The sequence below is a fragment of the Mesoplodon densirostris genome, chromosome 12, assembly GCF_025265405.1.
Source record: "Mesoplodon densirostris isolate mMesDen1 chromosome 12, mMesDen1 primary haplotype, whole genome shotgun sequence".
NCBI classification, from domain to species: domain Eukaryota; kingdom Metazoa; phylum Chordata; class Mammalia; order Artiodactyla; family Ziphiidae; genus Mesoplodon; species Mesoplodon densirostris.
In genome coordinates this window covers 53,098,067-53,120,320 of record NC_082672.1, presented here as the reverse complement: position 1 = coordinate 53,120,320, position 22,254 = coordinate 53,098,067, and the positions used below count along the sequence as shown (strand labels likewise).

At 40.1% G+C, this 22,254-nt stretch overlaps 1 protein-coding gene across 1 annotated transcript in view; it reads left to right on the top strand.

The window, feature by feature from the left end:
• Positions 1–22,204, top strand: part of CRYBG1 (crystallin beta-gamma domain containing 1) — a 60,512-nt gene extending 38,308 nt beyond the window's left edge. The window contains exons 12-20 of the mRNA XM_060115438.1: positions 6,096–6,222; positions 6,422–6,454; positions 7,388–7,500; positions 9,060–9,189; positions 12,467–12,606; positions 14,198–14,321; positions 14,753–14,911; positions 16,572–16,734; positions 20,323–22,204. Of these exons, the coding sequence (XP_059971421.1) occupies positions 6,096–6,222; positions 6,422–6,454; positions 7,388–7,500; positions 9,060–9,189; positions 12,467–12,606; positions 14,198–14,321; positions 14,753–14,911; positions 16,572–16,734; positions 20,323–20,411 (1,078 nt within the window). The 3' untranslated portion in view covers positions 20,412–22,204. The remainder of the gene's footprint in view (positions 1–6,095; positions 6,223–6,421; positions 6,455–7,387; positions 7,501–9,059; positions 9,190–12,466; positions 12,607–14,197; positions 14,322–14,752; positions 14,912–16,571; positions 16,735–20,322) is intronic.
• The last annotated feature ends 50 nt before the right edge of the window (positions 22,205–22,254 follow it).

Here is a 22,254-nt window from a genome sequence, read left to right as displayed (position 1 = left end):
TTTTGGGTTTATTTTTTTATGTGGTGTGAGAAAGTAGTCCAATTTGATTCTTTTGCATGTAGCTGTTGAGTTTTCCCAAAATGATTTATTGAAGAATCTGTCTTCCCCTTTGTATATTCTTGCCTCCTCTGTTGTAGATTAGTTGACCATGTAGGTGGGTTCATTTCTGGGCTCTATGTTATTTTAATATAAAAATAATTGTTTCAGTGTACCTGGAATTAGCAGTTGAATGTTTTACTAATGCTAAAGTAAGTTTTTATTGAAAGATGATTAGTCAAGACTCTTTGGGATGCAAGCGACTGCAGGTCAGTCTAAACTGGCATAAATGATAAAAATGCAGTATATTGACGTGCATAACTGGAAAGTCCTGGGAGAGATTTTGCTTGCGTCACGGCTAAGGCAGGGATGCAGGCACTGCCATTAGGACTTGGTCTCTCTCTGTCTCTTGACTGCACTTTTGCTATGCTGGCTGTACTTCAGGCAGGTACTTTTGTTGCCAAGGTGAAGCTCCTACTGCTCGCCGCACAACAGGCCAATAAATCGAGAGATGAGGTTTTGGGACAAGGAATAGCAACTTTATTTGAAAAGCCAGGAGACTGAGAAGATGGCAGACTAGTGTCCAAAAGAGCCATCTTGCTGGGGTTTGGATGCTAGTTTCTTTTATAGAACAAACAGGGGGAGATGAGGAGGTAAAGTAAAAAAGGTGATATGTTGTTGCAAATACTTCTTGGTTCTGACCAGCCTCCCCAGGGGATGTGCTAATTTTTCTTTCCTGCAGCCAGGTGGACCTGGTGGGGGTGTTTCCTGTGAACTCAAACAAAAGTATTTTAGCTTAACACTTGGGCATGGGAGGCAGGGTTCCCAGAGGTGGGCTGTTTTGTTTACTTTAAGCTATGGCAACACCCCTTTAGGGATTAACTTGTAGCAAAAGCAATAAGGTTAAAGTAAAGAAAAGGATCCAGTATGGAGTCAGATTTGTTCTTCCCTATTGCGCTTTCTATCTGGGACCTGTGGCAGGAGCATCTTGCTTTTGTTCTCAGATCTCACTGCTTCTAGTGGAAAGCTTCTCTTTGCCACAGAAGTTCCAGGTTTGACTTTGATTCTGTATGCTTAAGTCATGTGCACCTGTCTGAACCAATTACTGTAGCCAAGGAGATAGCTGTGCCTGTTGTGTTACATGCCCAGCCCTGCAGCTGAGATATAGGGTCAGTCCCATGGGGCGTACTAGTGTATAATAGGGCTGGTGAGTTCCCCAGGCACATCAGAAAGAGTGGGTACAGATATTGGATTGGCAAAAGCAGATGTCTGTTTAAGTGAGTTATGCAATTACTTTTTTTTTTTTTTTTTGCGGTATGCGGGCCTCTCACTGTTGTGGCCTCCCCCGTTGCGGAGCACAGGCTCCGGACGCGCAGGCTCAGCGGCCACGGCTCACGGGCCCAGCCGCTCCGCGGCATATGGGATCCTCCCAGACCGGGGCACGAACCCGTATCCCCTGCATCGGCAGGCGGACTCTCAACCACTTGCGCCACCAGGGAGGCCCATGCAATTACTTTTATGGTCCAGGCTGATGTCAGTTATAATTTGTTATAAGTGAGAGTATTCTTAAATGGTCATATGAAATCATTTGACACTGATTCTGTTAAAAATGTTTGGTGTTAGGCTCTTATGCTATGAGTAACATAGACTATGAGTCATTCTAACCTCAACTCTACTGGATTTCAAGGGGCTTCCCACAATAGCCCTGGATATTTGAGATGTGTCTACAATGTAATATGCTTTTAGTGTTAGTCATGTTCACTAAATTCTTGTGTTGGTTGCCCCATCTTGACAGAATGACTTCTGTGACTTCTGGGGCTTCCATTCTTAGCAGGAAATGCCTTCTCCTGGGTCCTGTTCTGGAACCCTAACATATTAGAATCTGCCATAGACAAAAGGTATGATACGGCATTCAGAAATTATCTGAAATATTGCTGTGGCTCTGTAGTATTTTTGATTGCCTTTAAAATGAACTATTTAGAGGGAAAATACAATGACCAACTCAATGTGGGGAAACAGCTGCACATTTTCATACTCACCAGGTGTGTTGGTTTCATTAGTCAGAGCCCAGTCATGTACCCTAGCAGAGGAAGCAAAAGGATGCTGGGTGGAATTCCCTTAGGGCATTTATGTGGATTATGCTGTTAGCACCTGTAGAATTATTATGCCTGGAGCCAGTCTCTCTTTTTTAACCAGCCCTTATTTACTTAAAATCCCTTTCCTTTATAAAATGTTGCTTTTATATGTTTCTATTTTTAGTTATTTCTAGTTACATTTCCTGGTTTAGACTTTTTTTTTTTTTTTTTTTGGTTGTAGCAGTTGAGTTTTGTTGGGAGGAAGTTGACATGAGGCATGCATGTGTGCACACACACACACACACACACACACACACACAACTTCCTTTTAAATTCTGTGGTTGTAGAAGCGCTTCTGTACTTACCAGGGCCAGCTTCTTCCTCATATTTCATTCAGTCGATCGTTTGATAAGTATTTATTGAGGTCTATTATGTGTAAAGCATTGTATTATATCCTCAAAGAAGTTACAGTATTTATATGAAACCTAATTATTGCTACAAAATATGCAAAGGTTAAGTGCTTTGGGGCTCCACGGCAGAGAGAGATTAATTTCCAGTTTGGACACAGGGAAGACTTTGGAGGAGGTAGCATTGGAGTTCAGCCCCGCAGGATAGGAAGGTTGAGATGTGCCACTGTCACGTGCGTAATAAATTCCCTGGGTGGTAAACTCATTATTAGCTCTGAAACCGAGAACAACTTTCGGGAAGCATCCTCACAAATGCAGCAAATGAGGTTTTAGGAGCCGCATTTTGTTTCTTGTTGAAACATCAAAAGAGATGCCTTTACACATCCCTCCTAATCATTTTCTAGTTCTGTGCTGTCCTCTTGTTCAAATAGTGGAAACTGGGCTAATTTTTTTTTTAAACTCAGAACAAAATGAAATATTTCTGGCGTCCAGATTTTTTTTTTAAAGTGTTGGTTTTGAGTTTTTTCCTTTTCCCTCCACAGAAGGGCAGGTTTGCCCTGCTGCCGTTAAATTCTGAGCTGTGACCCCAGCAGGCTAAGACCTGTTTGTACTTATACTTGGCAATCTTATAGACAGAGACGTGTTGATTCACATGTACAGAATATGCTTAAACAAGGACAGGAAGGAGTTTTTTTCTTAAGAGTTTCAGGTATAAGTTATAAGTAGACTGTAGATCATAGATATACCAGAGAATCTCAGAAATGAATTTTGGATTTGGGGCTGCATCTTGGAAGGAAAACACCACTATTGTCAATTCAAGTGACATTTTAATAAATGGTTTTCCATTTTCAACTTTAGTGGGTTAGATAGGCATACTTGGGCGTTGGGTGTTTTCTTACAGGTAATTTATTTTAGTTTTATAGGGAAGTACAGTACTCACAGTTGTTTTTTTTTTTTAAAAAAAAGCAATGGCTAAAGTGTCATCCAAGGTTTGCTCAGTTGTCACCTTCTCTCCTGTGTATTCAGTCTTTCCCTCCTCACTGGCTGTTTTCCCTCCAAACCTTAAAGTCAAACAATCAAGCAAAAAGGACTTTACCCCCTCTGTTTCCCTCTAACTTGCTATAGACCCAGAGCCTTGCCAGGAATACTTTTTTGTGATATGTCTTATCCTCTTTAATTTTTTTTTTTTAGGTCTTGGCTTTTGTAAAGTAGATTTACTTGCTCTGCAGAAATTCCTCCCCACATAGCACTGTTCTGGGCTCCCGCTTTGTTGTCATTTCTCTTCATGACTCGTGATAAGCCAAAGGCTGTGTGAACAGAGGCCACACACAGAGGCACCTGTGAGCTGTACAGCCTCCCACCCTGTCAACACTGGGATCTTGGTCAATGCCCTTACTTAAAAATGAAAATACGGACTTTCACCAAGGTTAAATGACCTTTTTAAAGTTATCTGAAAGTAAATGTCACACCTAGAACCAGCCCTCCTAATTCCTCACTTCACAATGTTGAAGAATAGGATTTTAAAGTTGCTTATGAGGTTCTGGAGTGGGAAAGCGGCATTTCCTGAAATAGACTGTGATTGGTGCTTATAGCAGTTTCTCCATTCAGCTGGCCAGAAATGAGTCCACAGATATTAGCTGTCATAGCTAATTAATTATCACTTGAGATTTTTACAGTGTTCTTCTTGATGGCTGCTCATTTCTAAGTAATAACTGCACTTAAGTTTTAAGTCAAGGCCTTTAGAGAGTAAAATTGTAATCTGTTCTAATTGTGAAGCATGTGGGCTGTTTCAGGTATGGCTTAATGGAATGGTAAATGAAAAAACTACAAGGGTAGGTGGCAGTTCGGGTCACGAGGTGAAGAGACCTGGTGAGCCTCAGGAGACTTGGTCAAGGGTTCGTTCATCCCTGGCCACTAACTGACAGGTCACTTCCCATTCAGAACAAACACCAACAAATAATACCATGTGATGCTTCTTACCCATCTCTGAACTTCCGAGGGCAAGGATTTTGTCTTTTTTTCATCTTGCATTCCTAGTGCCAGTCTAGTTCCCAGCACATGGTAAATGGCCAGTTAGTTTGTTGAATGAATAAATGAATTACTTTTTCTGTGTCTTTAGGTTTTCTTTTCAGTAAAATGTGAAAACCAGTGCCTCCCTGTTACCGAGTCCAAGCTCGTACTGCTCACCGCGCAACAGGCTAGTAAAGCGAGAGACAAGTGTTAGGGCAAGGAATAGTGACTTTATTTAGAAAGCCAGCAGACGGAGAAGATGGTGGGCTAGTGGCCCAAAGAACCATCCTCCCCGACTTAGAATTCAGGCTTCTTTTATACTAAAAGGCGAGGGACTGTGGTAGGTTGTTGCCAACTTCTTGGTGCTGTAATCCTTTGTTCTTGCAGCTGTCCACGAAAGTCTGGTCACAGCGTTCCTAGAAACCTCCACAAGACAGTTGTTATTTTCTGTTCTGCAACTTGATTTATCTCTATGTGAATGGAAAAGTTTTACACTAAAGCTTTAAAGGTCAGAGCCTTGAGAATGGACCATCACGTATATTTCAGGCACTAGGCAGCATTCCTTTACAAAGGTGCAGAGCCAGCATGACTAAGCACAGGCAACACAGCACAAAGGTTAGAGCGAAAGGACTAGATCTAAGACGGAGTCAGGTGTGTTATTCTGTGTTACATCCCTAAAAGATTAAATGTGATAATAGATGTGAATGCATTTTGGAAAGTTCTGAGCATATATATGGGCATAAAGGTATTATTCCTTTAAGCTGTGAGAGGATCAATATAGGGCAGTGAACTAACTGAGGAGGAAACACTTGAGTATCTCCTGAATATAACAGAATTGAAAAACTCTTTTCCCTTCAAAGACTTTATCTTTGTATGAGAAATAGCATCAGTAAGTTGGTTTTGTTGATTTTCCTCTCTGAGTGTGGATCATTTAAAAGATAACAAATATGAAAACATTCCAAAAGAGATTCATTCTTAGTATTCTCAAGAGTTTGTCCAATTTTGCTTATTACATAGTTGTGTCATGTTGGAAATCCTGACTGAAACAAAATTTTCATTATTTAGCTGCTTTACGATCTTTTTTTTTTAAGCATTTTTTTTATGTCAGCTTTTTTTTTCCAGTGTGGTTTGTTGTGTAATAGAGACATAGCTTCCTGTAGTATCTTTCTGGAAAAATACTTTAATGTTGATAACAAAAAGAATTCTTACTTGCTTATTAAAAGAACTTTTACAGCTACTTCTTGAAAGTCCAAATTGTTTCCTTAGAATAGAAAGAAATATAGAGAAATGGGCTTATTGGAGTTTTCTCAGGGAATAAGATTTGATAAGTGAGAACACCAAAAGGTTCATGTAAAGATACTCTGTCACTTGCCACTTTGATTTGTCCTACAGACAGATCTACCTGCTCCTAAAAGATTAATGGAGAACCAGAAAAATTATTCAGATTACTTATTAGTAAAACAAATGAAAGTTGCTATACAATGTATATTTATCCAAATGGGTGTGATAGTTTTATTGTAAATGTAAACTATGAACTATAACAAGTCAGTGTTTTTTGTTTCTTTAGATGGGTAGCCTATGAAAATCCTGACTTTACAGGAGAACAGTATATACTGGATAAAGGCTTTTATACCAGCTTTGAGGACTGGGGAGGCAAAAATTGTAAGATCTCTTCTGTTCAACCCATATGTTTGGTAAGGAGTTACATTTTTCTCTGAGAATATTTAACTGAATTTTGGGTTCCCTTAATGTGTGCTTCTGGTTCATGTAATACTTAACTATAGAAACTACCCTGAGATTATTTTTAATGGTAATTGTTAATGATCCACAGAAAAAATTTTCAAGATGTCTGCCCTACTCATTTCCTTTTCTCTTCCCTTTAAAAATTCTTAGGATTCTTTCACCAGCCCAGGGAGACAAAATCAGGTAACTTAACAAACATTCTATCTTTCATAATTAGAAACCTTCCGTTAAAAAGCTGAATTTATGTGTAAAACATCATACATCTGGGAACATATTGTTAGTTTTACCCATTTTTGTGCCTGAAAGCATAACTATATTTTAAAATTAATTTAAGTTTACAGTAAGGCTTAATTGATAGCACTGGCCCATATCTAAATAATTCTTATAAAATGTTCTTATGTAAAGTTCAATTTTTATATCATTACAGTGGATCAGAGTTTTACATTAATACACTAGGATTAGTATTTCAAACAACAGCGTATAGTTATTGTGGAAAACAGTAAAATGAATTTTCGTATTTGCTGTGTCTGCATTAGGCTTTTTATATAGTGTCTTTTATATGGTGTCTCACTTAAGCCTTTTGAATGCTGACTCTGTATCAACTGAAGTGTTAAATTTGTTAAAGACTTTTTAATGGAAGTGTTCAGAGAGCCATAATTACAGAGGCACAAACACCACTGTAGCCTCCTTTATTGGCATACAGAAGAGTCTAATAAGTCAGCAGGTAGCTTCCATTGAGAGGGAGGAAAACTGCACTACATGTTTCCAAAATATAGTTTCTTGTAGCTGTTAGAACTGTGAACAATTACTTTTGGCCACAGTAAAGCTTTAAAATGCCTGGCAGCTTGTTACAAGAGGGTGTTCTGTAGAAAGCTGCCTCTATTGTTGGACTATCCTTTGATGTCTCTGAATGAAACTAAACAGTCACGAATGGTGCAGCCAAAGTATTTCTAATTGATCATTAATGTAGAAGTAAAAAATTAAAGGATTTATAAAACTCATACCAGTTTACGGTAGCAAAAGTTAGCAGGTCATGTTTGGTTATCATTTCAGAGGCTGAATGAGTTAATGTGTTTAGGAGAAGAATTTTATGTATTTCCGTTTACTTTTTCAAAGATTCACTTGTTTTCGGAACCACAGTTTCAAGGTCGCAGTCAGTGTTTTCAAGAAACAACAAGTCAAATTGATGAGTCATTTTCTGCCAAGTCTTGCAGAGTTTTAGGAGGCAGGTAAGCAAAACAGTGGACTGGCAGAGCCCAACCAGTGGGGGAAAACAGGATTCACATATCAGCAAGTAAATACACTTGTAGGAACTTGGTACCTTATGAGACCACCACATAGTACAAGACCATGTGAGTACTGAAGTGGACTTTAGAGCACTGAGTGCTGGGCGTCAGAGGACATGGACATCAGTGTGGGTGGGAGAAGTTGAAGATCACCACCTCGTTGTGCAATGGGACTCAGACCAGGTTCTCTGCTCTCTAGGCCTCTCTTGGCATCTGTAAAGGGACTTTAGATGACCTCTAAGGCACCTCCCAAGATAGATTTTTTTTTTTTACAGGTGGGTAGGAGTAGGGTAGGCATTCTGCATGACAGACAAGTGCATGGTTGGAGTGGAGATGCTGATGAGGGGCACACCACCCTCTCTAGCTGGGAGGTCTTTGTACTGGGGGGAGGGGAAGTGAGTTTGGACAGGGAGGGTGGGCTCAGGTGATGACTCTCCTGAGCATATGAATTTAGATGGATGCCAAAGGAAAACACAAGATGGGCAAGGCAAGGAGCTCAAAGTCAGGGAAACGGATCAGGAAACCCTTGGAGCAATCTGTGCAAAAGGTGATGAATTAAGTTGAATAATAATAATAAGTAGCAGTAGTAGTAGTAATGCCTTTAATCGTATAGTTCTTCATGGTCTAAACAGCACCATCATGCCATTTGGTAATGCAAAGTGGAAACAGCACCGGCTTTGCATTCAAATGCATAGATTTATATAAAGCTTCACTGTTTATTAGCACATACCTGCACCTCTGTCCTAGTTTCTCTTTGTCCCATATGCTGCTTCATTTTTTCCTACCAGACATGTACTTTTTTGTTATTTATTGTCCGTCTCAGCTCACTAGGGTATAAACTTCAAGATACCAGGGGCTTTGTCTTGTTATATCCCCAGCAATGGAAAAATACCTGACACACAATTATTCCTCAATAAGTATGTGTTGGGTTAAACAAAAAACAAAAAGACCCCCATCTCCTCTAGGGAAGCATGATAAGTCACCATTTTGTCAATAATGCTGAGTGCTAGAGAGACTAAGTGACTTGTCTAAGTCACTGTGGTATCTTGACTCCTTCCTGGCCCAGGGCAGAGGTGTTGGAAATGAGGATGAAGGGGTGAGGGAGAAACCTGGGGAGGAAGCAGTAGACCCAGGTGACTGACTAGCTGTGAAGGTTGAAGGACTATTCAGAAAAGACTCGAAGACCCACGGGCTTGACAGAACCACCTTGGCTGGGAGAATGGTGGCACCATGAGAGGTGCAAGGAATGCTGGTAGGTGGGGAGGTGAAAGCATTCATCATTTCATGGAGAAAAAAGTTGTATTTCCCAAATGACTTATGATGAATATTAACTTGCTACAAGATGAAATGCAGTAAATAGATCCAGACATTTTTGCAGAGAGAACACTGGTAACCATAAGCATTGTGTTTATCGTATGGCAGCTACCTCTAAAAATCAGACTTCTTGACTAGGAAGACTCAAATTACATTGTATACATGTGTGTGTGGTTTCTCCTCTATAGCTGGGTTGCATATGACGGAGAAAATTTCTCGGGTAATCAGTACGTGTTGGAGGAAGGCCACTATCCTTCGCTGTCTGCAATGGGATGCCTGCCTGAAGCAACTTTCAAGTCTGTTCGTTTTATAGATGTCGTAAGTATCTCAGGGTGAATTTAGCATTACAGAGATGTATGGTCACACAGCTGACAGAGCAAGGGAACCAGCAGGTAGGCTTACTCAGGACAAAGTTGGAGGCAGAAAAAACAGTTTTGTGGACAACTTTCTACCCTGGTCTCTTTCCAGATCTTTAAAATATAAACTGTTTGCTGTTTTCTCAGACTCCAGGGGGCAGTGTTGGGTCAGTCATGGTGCACAATGCACAATCATGGGCTCGTTCAAGGCCCTTCCGTGTTGTTTTTTTCCATTTCACACTTGAGCCCTATTTCTTTTTTTAAGATTTATTTATCTATTATTAATTAATTAATTAATTAATTAATTAATGGCTGCATCGGGTCTTAGTTGCAGGATCTTTGTTGAGGCATGTGGGATCTTTTGTTGTGGCGTGCAGGCTCCATGGCACGTGGGCTCTGTAGTTTGCGGCACTCGGGCTCTCTCATTGAGGTGCCCGAGCTCAGTAGTTGCAGGGTGCTGGCTTAGCTGCCCCGTGGCATGCGGGATCTTAGTTCCCCAACCAGGGATTGAACCTGTGTCCCCTGCATTGTAAGGCAGATTCTTTACCACTGGACCACCAGGGAAGTCCCCCTGAGCCCTATTTCTATACCTCTACCTTTAGAGGTACCCATTCTAATGTGTTTGGAGTACAGCTTGGATATTCCTATAAAATATATATTTTTTAAATATGTATAAAAGCCTTTTAATTTATATATAGTATTATGCTATAGTTCTCATCATGTTATAAAAACCCTCCTTACATTAAATTTTTTGAGAGCCATCCATTATGCTGTATGTACATCTAGTTATTGATTCTAATGGGTGCACATGATGTAATATGTATATACAATATGTAATCATTAACTAGATGTACATACAGCATAATGGATTACCCTGGGATCTTTTGGGCATATATATTAAAAAGTGGATTGGGACTTCCCTGGTGGCACAGTGGTTAAGAATCTGCCTGCCAGTGCAGGGGACATGGGTTCGAGCCCTGGTCCGGGAAGATCCCACATGCTGCAGAGCAACTAAGCCCATGCGCCACAACTACTAAGCATGCGCTCTACAGCCCACGAGCTGCAACTGCTGAAGCCCGCGCGCCTAGAGCCTGTGCTCTGCAACAAGAGAAGACACCGCGATGAGAAACCCGCACACCACAATGAAGAGTGGCCCCCGCTCGCCGCAACTAGAGAAAGCCTGTGGGCAGCAACGAAGACCCAATGCAGCCAAAAACAAACAAAAAAAGAGTGGATTTACTGGATCTCACATGCATGAATATCCAACCTTCAGTAAGTACTGCCGAATTCCACCACTTTACACGGTTGCTGGCAGTGCATGTGGATTCCAGTTTTCAGCATCATGGCCATTATAGAGTATTCTCTGACATTCTAACTTTTGTCAGTTTGAAAGAATGGGGTAGGCTCTGACATTCTAACTTTTGTCAGTTTGAAAGAATGGGGTAGAAGTTGTGTTAGTTTGCATTTCACTGTTGGTGAGATCTCATATACTTACTAGTCATTTGGGTTTTCTGTTCAGTGAATTGCCTGTTTATATCCTTTGCCCAGCTCTTTAGTTTCCCGTCATTGTTGTTACTGATTTGCAGAAATTCCTTATAGTTTTTAAATCTATTCCTCTGTTGTTTTAGAGATTTGCAATGAAATGACTTTTCTCAGTTTCTCATGTATGTGCCAATCCAGATTATAGTGCTCCTTTTTGACCAGAAATCTTTAATTTTAATGCAGACAAAGCACTATTCAATAGAACAATACTGCAAGATAATGTTCAGATGTTAAAGTCTGGGTGTATCTGACAGTTTGGGAAGTATTTGTTAGTTTTTGGTAGCTGATATCTCATAAAAAGCTTTAAACATATGTAGTTGGTGATTTTAGCTTTAAAAAGGAACATAGGTGAGTTGGCTTTTTCTCATCCCCTCCTGCCCGTTCGAATAACGAAATATATAACAAAATAACGAAAATGTTGACCTTCCTTGCGATGTGAAAATAGTAGCAGTGAAACATAAAATGATGTAAGATTCATTAACTTACAAATAATATCTAAAAATTTGATATTTAACCTGCTTGGAATTCTAAAAGCAGCCTTCAAGTATTTTAAAAAAAACAAACCCACTTTAGATTTAAAGCTTTCAAATGCCTTCCTTCAAGCAGAACTTAGCATATATGCTCACATCACTTCTGATATTTACAGATGATGTTCTTTTAAGTTTTGATTATGATGAAATGAATATTTTACGCATATTAAGAATGTATATTTTAATTGTGACTTAGTACTTCAAAATCGTTTGGTTGTTGTCGCTAGATTAGAGTGCTTGGAACATTCTGGCATGCCATCTCAGAGAAAAGTGCAGTGAAAGTGCAAAGTAGTAATACTACTACAGTTTCTGTCATTTCCTTCTTGTATGGTTTATATATCCTAATTTCTAGACCATATAGAACACCTCTACACACTGATCTGCTCTGTTTACTGGTCAAGATCTTTCTACACATCAGAGCACATCCACATACATGAAGCAGTAAGGTGTCACACCGTTGCCACAAAACTTTAAGCAAGTTAGGGAAGTTTTCATGTATCATTTATGATTTTAGGATTATTATCATTAGAGCTTAGTCTAGGGTCATAAGGGTCTGTAATTTGAAAAACAAGCATAAGCTGCCAACTTTTCATTTTTCTGAAAATCAGTGGACTTGAACTTGGGGCTTCCATCCTATTTTTTCTCTCCTAACAATTATTCCTACAGGAAAGTTTGGGAATACACAGAATCATTGTCTTATTGACAGTTAAAAACAACAAAAAGACATCTGAAAATTGAAAATGCATACAAGGGGAAGGTTCCTTTATTAGGCAGATTACCACTAGACCAGCCCCCGACCCTCCCCATTTATGTCCTTGACTTTCCAGCCCCTTCTTATCTCAATAGAAAACAGAAAAGTTGAAAATAAATTCCATTAGAATTGATATTCCAGGCATATATACCTGTTCCTTTATGCCTGGGATATTTTCCCCATTTTATAATACATTTACTTGCCTTTCTATGTAAGGGAAAAACTTTCTGTGCTCCATCCTTCCTCGCTTTAGCTTTGGAGTATATAACCACCCAGACTTTCTGGAAAAGGGAGTTTATGACCTGGCCAAATCCGGCCAGACTTTCTGCTTTATCCTTGTAACAAGATGATTTTCACGTTAAGTTCGAATTACTGTCAAGGATGAGTAACAGAACATTATTTTTGTTCCTAAACAGGAATTTTCTGAACCAACAGTTATTCTTTTTGAAAGAGAAGACTTCAAAGGAAAAAAGATTGAATTTAGTACAGAAATAGTTAATCTCCAATCCCTAGGATTCAACACGCACATACGCTCTGTTCAGGTGATTGGTGGCATGTAAGTGAGTTACCTACTTGTTTATTCAGTAAAATAGATTTTAAAAAGTAAGTTTGATCATATTTCTCTTCTATGTTACCTTAACCAAATTGCGTATAACCCCTTTTTTTCTATAAGGGTTAATATGTATGTTCCCTCACAGTATACTTTTCCTATTGGGAAAAGCCATGTGTGGGACATCATCTCTTCATCCAGGTTTTTAGTTTACTTAAGATAAGGACTCTCAAAGTTCCTAGGCGAACGCTTTGCAATAAATTGAGCACTTCCTTAGCAAGTAGGAAAGAGAACTGATTTTGCTTATCCTTTTGAAAGACCTAGTCCTTTGATTTTGGAGTAAGGGTTAGGATTTTTCTTCAGCTAGGAGTGACTAGCAGATGTTGTAGGCAAAATGATTTAATATCAACATGGGAAGATTTTTCTCAACTTTGAATAATTTTGAAATTAAGATGTAAAAATGAATAAGGACTATAAATGTAATGTGTTTTTACAAAAGTATTTTTCTTTCACTCACAAAAACAATAGGTATAGTTTGAAGGCATCAAATGTTGGAGAGGACTATAGCTATTTAAAAAACATTCGGATTATTAGGGTGATAGAATTTTATGCATGATTTTTTTTTCCAACAGGTTTAAACTAATATTTTGCTTTTATGATAAAATGACTACGATGATAACATTATAGAGTTCCAGGGTTAAAAACAGAGAACCTTCTTCCTTGATGTAATACATCAACCAGAGAGAAAGACTGCTCTGTTGCTTGCACGCTGGTCTGCGCTGGAACCCAGACTTCAGGTGTGGGTACCAGCATCTCTGTGTGGAAGAGACCTGAGTATCTTTAGTAGTTTTCTGGATTGAGGAAGATTACTCTCATTTTAAACAAAACTTTATTATTTATTTTTATCTATTCCTTATATAGTACTTACCCGGTGTAAGAACTTTACAAGTATTAACCATTTAAATAAAGGTCGGTCCATTATGACAACTGAAGATGTTTTATGTAAAGTTCACAGGAAGTACTGGGCTGTCCTGCTAAAAGACTGTCTCTAGTTCGTTGCCTTATTGAAGAAAAAACTTACCTATTTCTCTTCAAGAGTGGAACTTTTGGGTATAAATACTCATGTACCATGAATTTGCTATTTGTCAAGACATGGGTACTGTAGCTGTTTTTGATAATAAGGTAGTTTCCTTTTTTTATCCTCCAACATACATTTAAAGTATAAAAAGCTCGGTCTAGGTACTCCCTGGTGGCGCAGTGGTTAAGAATCCGCCTGCCAATGCAGGGGACACGGGTTCGATCCCTGGTCCAGGAAGATCCCATGTGCCACGGAGCAACTAAGCCTGTGTGCCACGACTACTGAGCCCGCATGCTGCAACAAGAGAAGCCACCACAATGAGAAGCCCGTGCATCTCAATGAAGAGTAGTCCCCGCTCACCGCAACTAGAGGAAGCCCAAGTACAGCAATGAAGACCCAACGCAGCCAAAAATAAATAAAAAGCTCAGTCTAAAAATCAAAGTGTTCTGAAAATATAATTGGTGCCCACTGTGAAATGGATATTGCTACTTACTGTGGTTATCTCCTTTTGTTTTCCAGATGGGTTACTTATGAATATGGCAATTACAGGGGTCGACAGTTCCTATTGTCACCAGCAGAAGTACCTAATTGGTATGAATTCAGTGGCTGTCACCAAATAGGTTCTCTACGACCTTTTGTTCAGGTATTTTCTTCTTCTACATGCTTTGAATAGACTCTTCTCTGAAATCTTTTTTGTAAATGTAATTAACTTATTAGTTTTAATTTTAAGTGTGAAATTGGCCTCTCCCCCATCCCACCCCCGAGAATTTCTGAATTTTGGCTGTTTCTGGTGCCAAAAGGTTGTGACTGCTTTCAGAAATGTTATTACACCTGACATCAAAACCTGGTATGTCCCAAGCCCTGGGTTGTCCATAGGCAGGCTCCCAGCCCCAGGCACTTTGAAATTCTGTCAAGCTCTCCTCATTGAGAAAATCCTAAAGCCTCTGAAACTCTCAGATATAGCAGTTTTCCCTTTTCCAGCCTCATTTGGGATTCTGCCCTTGCTACTGATGCTTGTTCAGTGCTTCTAAAGTACAGCTTGTATATGACTATTGCTGGGGTTTTGTCTTCTAGAAACGAATTTATTTCAGACTTCGAAACAAAGCAACAGGGTTATTCATGTCAACCAATGGAAACTTAGAGGATCTGAAGCTTCTCAGAATACAGGTCATGGAGGATGTCGGTGCTGATGACCAGATTTGGATTTATCAAGAAGGATGCATCAAATGCAGGGTGAGCGTTTTGGATTAGACAAGGGCCTATAATAGAATCTTTCTTGAAGTAGATGCTACTTCATGATTCCTGGAGCATTTTCAGAAATAAGTTAGCAGGTTTTTTATGAAACTATTTCTTAGTTCTGATAGAACCTATCTAGGAACCTAAATGGGAGGTAAATCTAGCACTGATCCAAGATAGAATCTTTATATCTATACTTGATTTTTATACAGTAATAGAAAAAGCAAGTGTCTGTGTTACCCTCCCCTTTTTCCTTAACCTACTTGTTATAGAAATAAACTTATAAGCCCCATCATTATCAACACAGATCACTCTTGGTTTGTTTCCATTTTGGAGGACCCCACAGACTAGGTTGAAGAGATACCACCCTGTGTACAACACAATCCATTTCCTAATTGTCACACGTTGTAAAATGGAAAATTGCCCATCTCCCTCCTATCACTCCCGCCACAATGCACATTTAAAAGCTGAGTGCTGTAAGATTTTATGAGAGATGCTCACACTTCTATTGTACATATTGTTTTTAACTCCTTGATTTTATGGGCTTGACTGTTTGCTCCTGATTTTTTAAATCCTGGTGCCCCGTGAGTCAGCAGAAGGCATTACGGCCTGCTGAAAGGAAGTATAACTTGTTAATTGGGTCTGTTGTGCTTGAGGGAGAATCATCATTTCAGTCAACAGAAGTACTATTTACACACGCATAGAAGAAATAGCATGAGAAACAGAAGTAACTAATATAGAGGCATAGAAAAAGCAAACTTCTGCCTTTGAATTATCTTAATTCAAGAAAATGGCATCTTTCAGCAATTATTTCTAATGAACATTACAGTGATATTATTTTAACAGCTTTGAATTTGGTAGGTCAGTGAGAAAAAGGAAAGTGTCCTAGATTATCACAGTCCTTTTATCTCAATATATTGTAGAACAGTACACTTTTCCTAAGCATTTCTATAGTAATATGTGTGAATGCCATATGAACATGACTACCATACCTTATTTATATTATATTATATTATATGAAGGGTAGATTCACTTCATAGAAGGACCCATAAGATCTTTGCATTAGAACACACTACTACATTTGTGTTTTCTCTTTTTACACTTGGATAGCATGCCTTTTTAGAAAATTTTAGACATTTCTCATGAAGGGAAGACAAGACAAATTAGTAAATGGAATTCCAAGTTTTAAAATTATAAAATGCCCTTTTAGCAACTTCAGCGCTACAGCAGCCTTCAAAATTAGAGATGCAGTCATATTCCGGAAGGGTCAGGCTGAGTGGAGTGGATACTCAGTCGGGGAGATTAGCTACAGACCCAGCCTCAGATCATGGTGATTTCTGGGGGGAAATATGATGGGCATTTTTAGTGTTCTAAGGCTTCCCTTACTTATAAGACAGAGGGCCTCACAAAGGGCATAAATCTCTTAACAATGGACAAGAATTGAGAATTTCTATCACTTATGTCATCTGAAATGAAGGGCATAAATATTTGTTTGATCCCAGTTACCATGGCTAAAAGCTGAAATTCCTCATGTGGGGTATAAATGAAGCTAGGAACTAACATAACTAAAAATCAGCTCACACAGGAAATTGCTTACAATGGCAGCTGAATGTATATCCACCCATGTCTAAGATACCTTGTCTTTTCCACTGAGCAGAGAGCAGAAGACTGCTGCCTGACCATCGTGGGGAGCCTGGTCACCTCTGGCTCTAAACTGGGCCTGGCGCTGGAACAGAACATTGACAGTCAGTTCTGGAGCATGAAGTCTGAAGGCAGGATCTATAGCAAGCTGAAGCCAAATTTAGTGTTAGATATCAAAGGTAAGGATCGTTTCTTTAGTTAACTAAAAAGCTCTTTACTTTTGAAAATGATGCATGTACTATTATTAATAGTAAGTGATCCCTTACTACGTGCCAGCCTCAATGCTATACACTGTACATACATTATCTCACGTGATCTTCACAGCAGCCCCAAGAGGCCTGTGTTATCCCTCCTCCCCCCACTTTACAGCCTCCAAACTGAGGCTCAGAGGAGTTAATCAGTTTGGCCACAATCTCACACCCATTAGGTGCTGAGGTGGAATCCGGACATGGGCCAACTTTAAACCATTTATTATAACAATGTTAGTAAAAATTCACAAGTTAAAAGGCTGTGACCTCAGTCCGTATAGTTGATGATTCTCATGTACAGGCATGTAAACTTTCATTGTAAAGATCTAAGACTGAAAAGGAATTAAAACAAACAACATAGCCAAAAAGATTTCAACTTAACATTTGTTCAGTGAAGTTAATCCAGAGCAAACCGATTGATGGTGCTTGGGGAAGAACAAATAAATTTAGGCCAGCGGTTTCCAAACTTTATCTGCATGAGAATCCCCTGGAGGGCTTGTTAAAAAACACAGATCGCTGGGTTCCACCCTCAGAGGTTCTGATTCAGTAGGTCTGGGGTAGGGCCCAAGAATCTGTATGTCTAACAAGTTCCCAGGTAATGCCCATGCTGCCTGTCTACGAGAACTACTGATGATAATTTTAAAACAACATAAAGCAAAAAAAAACTGACCTCAAGTAGACATGGGAATTCAGTGAACCTTTGTTGCTATAGACAAGCAAATGATGATAGTGTGTTTTATTCATGTCATATGGGGTAATTTTGCTTTAAATTATTAATGGAGACTTTCTATCCCCTATCAGGAAACCAGCGTGGTTATATTTGTCAATTTAGTGGAACCATACCATACCACACACCACTTTAGATCATGGCTAGAAAGTTGGCTCAATTTTACCTGAGTCAGGGTTCTAGGCCAAAGCTGTCATTAAAAATTAAGATAGAGTGGTAAAGAAACAGCTGCAACCTGGTTTTAAAATAACTTTTGTGGAAAGATGGAGAATAAGCCTGAACATTTCTATCAGGGGCTTTGGTGACTGCCCCTGGAGAAAAGTGGCTGGCACTTCTGATCTGCAGGTGGGGAGAATGGCCAAGCCACCTAACAGTGGGATTAGAATTCACGAAGAATCTGAGGAACAGAAAGGTGCTCAGAAGCAAACTAAGTTTAATGAGGCAAAGGCAGGGCACTACATTTAGGGAGCACCACTCAGCAATATCTAACTCCAGGCTGGATGGGGCCCAAAGTCATACACTGTATAAAGCACAAGCAGGAGACAAATGCATTGTAGGCTGGCACGACAGATCTGTCAATATGTACACAAGTAAGATACCCATTTTATAGATGATCAACCTGAGGTTCAAACTGTTAAGAGTCACTATCTTTATTCTTACTTTGAACAACTTGTTACACTGGAGCTCCTCAGTCTATTCAAGATAAGAGTTTCAAAACCTCCAGAGAAGCCAAAGAAATGTGACTAGACTGAATTGGAAACATGGATTTTGGGGAAAATACGGACTCATGTTTCTTACAGATGTGATCAGCTTCCTATGTCCAGGGTTAAGGTCATTGTAATCTTTATGAGCTCGTCTCTTAGAGCACTCCTTTTATTCTTTCAGCATGTATTTATTGGATACCCACTATGTGACAGGCTCTGTGTCACACACTGGGGGTATCAAAGTGAAAGAAAAAAAAAGGACAGTACCTTGGCTTCAGAGCGCTTACATTCTGGAAGCTCCAAGGATATGGGATTTTTCCCCGCTTGCTACCCTGGCAGTTGACCAGGAGTAAGGATCCCTGGCTTTCTAGTCTTCGACTCTGAAAAGGACTGTGGGACTCCAGGAGCCTCCTCCTTAGGGCTTTCACTTCCTAAAATGCAATATAAATTAGTCCAGTGTCTATGAAATAAGGATACTGTTCTGTATGTTTGTGAACTCTCAGTATATCGAGTATGGTAGCTACAATAATCACTTGTTAAACTGGTTTCAGTGTCTCAGAATGTGGGAGAATGATGCCATCTTGTGGACAAGAGAGAGTAGGGCCACACATCCCACATACTGTGCAAGGGGGATAGAAATATCTCTCTCAATAGGAGACCGTGACTTTCACTGGCTACAACTGTTGACCATTTGTTACCTACTAATATTACCGTAAGATTTATTTCTTTTAACCTATCTCCTGGTGTTTTGGTAGACATCCATGTATTATTCCAGACCAAAGACCTCATAACAACAGTGTAAGCTGATTCACACTCACTTTAAAAAAGTCTGTGAGGATTTTAATCCTCCCCAAAGGCAAAGAATGCATCAGATTATTTCTCAAGAACTTTCTAGTTGTCATGACTCTAATTAGAATTATGATGTAATATACACAGAAAGTATGTTTAAGATACTATAATCTTGAAGAATGAAGAAAGACATTGTGATCTTAATATTTGCTGAAACCTCAGTGGAGTGGAGTGTGTTGTGTCTCAGTGGAGATGGTGGGGTGTGTGGTGGTGGTGACTTTTTTTCCCAAACTTAAGCATAAAATGCCCAGGGCACCTTGCCTTTGTATTCTATCCTATACCTAGCTGTGCAGAGGTTCTTAGTTACCATGATGATAAACCAATTTCTTAGAAGAGGGGCATGCATAAGAGATGATCTCTTCCCTATCAAAATCTATTGTGTAAGTTTTCAGACCTTTTGGATGTTTTGTAAATGCTTTAAAAGAGAATAAGAACGTTTAATTCCTCGTGGCCTGAGGCTGCGGTGTGATTTCAACACCAGTCGCACTTACCCTGCAGCGAGATGAACAGATTTTAATTTTGATGGAGTCCTTGGTGCTATGACGTTGATACAGAGGCTTATGCTGAAAAGGATAAGGTATCTGTTTACTCCACACTGGGGAAAAAAAAAAATCACATGACCCTTTCTTTTGTTAATGATATTTCTCCATTGAAAGAAGAGGCCATGAGGCTAAAGAATCTGAAATATCTAGTAGGCACCCTTGGAAAAAAATATTCTGGTGAAAGGGAAACCATACTAGTTTTACAGTCTAATGGAACTCAGCATGTTAAATGCTATGAATTTTTATACACCACAGCCTGTGGGTTCCCAGAAGTGGGAGTGCTGCCCTGCCTATACTTCTGGGTGTCACTCAGACCTCCCCTTTGACCTAATACAACTATTCTTCGTTGTTCATGCAAAATTTGTTCCGATGACCATTCTACTCAGGCCTGCCTGCTGTTTTTGCTGAATATCACCACTGAATATCTGTCACAATCTCTTTACTCCTTTTCCCATTTCTAGATTCTCCCGCCCCCGCTGGTGCCATATGATGGGGCTTTAACACATCACCCCCCAGAGGCTGGAACCTCTCAGCCCTCAGTGCGTTTCTGGGCTTTCCTCCCTGCTTTGTCTCCTCGAGGCACACAGTTTTACACTTTGCTTACTCTTGTTACATTGGTGTTGTGATAAACTGTGTCTGCTACAGCCCCTTCATGTGGGCATGTTTCCTTCTATCATTTTCCTCTTCTGTCTTTCAGGGGGTACACAGTATGATCAAAATCACCTTATCCTCAACAGTGTCAGCAAAGAGAAGTTAACCCAAGTGTGGGAAGCCATGGTCCTATAGACCTGAATTAAAGAATGCAGGAGGAATATTTCTGGAGGTCTTTCAGCTACCTTATTTAAACAAACAAACAAAAAAGAAAAAACAAGGGCTGCAGACAGAAGCGCCAAGAAGAAAGTGGACCTGCTCCTTCAACAGCTCTAAATTCTCTCTTGAATCACACCACCGTGACCAGGACAACCACTCATCTTCTCAAGACTGTAATCGTTTTAAACCAGTCATTTATCCTCCTCTTGTTTCATCCCTTTCATTTTTTTTCAGTAGCTGCTTAAACAGGTTGCCTCATTAGCAGCGAGACTATGTACATTTTAAATTACATCCAAAGATAGAGAACAAGAACAAACTTACCGACCTTGCAGACCTACAAGTCCTGTACACTTTAAAGGGAAGGACAGAAGCTCAAGTTTGTAAGGTAGGAGATTGTTCAGCATCTGAGAAGAAATAATTTATTAGGCCTGTAATTTTGGTCCTTGATCTTCTGATTTCTGGACTTATTAATTACACCGTATAGCAAAGTGGGGAAAGCCTTATCTAGTCAGACCTACCTTAAGCAACTAAGTATAAACAAAATGTTTGTTAATATTAAAAATTAGGGGAATTCCCTGGGGGCACAGTGGTTAAGAATCTGCCTGCCAATGCAGGGGACACGGGTTCGAGCCCTGGTCCAGGAAGATCCCACATGATGCAGAGTGGCTGGGTCCGTGAGCCACACCTACTGAGCCCGCGTGCCTAGAGCCCGTGCTCTGCAACAAGAGAAGCCACCGCAATGAGAAGCCCACGCAACGAAGAGCAGCCCCTGCTCGCCGCAACTAGAGAAAGCCTATGCACAGCAGCAAAGACCCAACGCAGCCAAAAATACATTTTAAAAAAATTAGTAAATTTACAAAGATAGCATGTCCATGTCTGCTAACATCTATTAGCAGGATCTGGATTATTTTAACCCACTCTAGAATGTCACATGTGAGTGCTGTTTAGTGCTTTTCTTGCAGATGCTCCTGAAACAGCATTACCGTGACCTAATTTATGAGCCCATCCTCACTCATCTACAGGTAGTTCTGAAGCAGCGTTACGCAGGCCTTTGCTAAACTCAGGTCTTTTAGCCCAATTTCCTGCCCTCCTGTCCAGCTGCACTGGCACGAGGCCTGCACAGGGCTGCCTTCCCTGTGAGGCTCCATGGCCCTGCACCTGCTATGACTGCTGGGGCACAGCCTCAGGTCATGTACTTCTGGGAGCAGAAACGAGAGGTGTGGAGGGCTCAAGAGGATGACCAGCAATTCTCTCCAGAAAGTGAAAGAAAGGAGACTGAAGCAATCCTAGTTGGCCAAATCTCAGAACTGAGAACCCTAAGACGCAGCAAGTATTTCAGTGGAAACTGAAAATATTTAGCTGCTGATTGTACATTCCCTGGCCCAGTCGGTCAGTGCTGTACAAACAGCGATTCTAGTTTGAACAAAACTGCTAAACATTCCTTGAATACACGCTTCCTCTCTTTGTCCTCACTGAATACTGGTGCTTGGAAGAACAAATCTTGTTTCCTTTTCAGCTACTCAGTATGTTTCCAGTTGTAAAATGTTGATCCGCTGGAGCCTGTGGTGGGCAGTGGCGGCCATCAGAGTGGTTTACCTTCAGTTTTAAGATGTTCGCACACGTCCACCAGCAGCTGCCATGCGCCTTGTTCTTAGGTGCACAGCTCTGGCCTTAGGCCTTTGTGTGTCTCACTACAGTAAGGTGGGGGTAAGACTGTCTAGTCTGTGTTGAATTTATCTCTTGAATAAACTTGTTTCTGGTTAACTGTATTGATGAAATCTGAGAGAGTCCATTCTAGCCCTCGTAACACTTCAGAGAG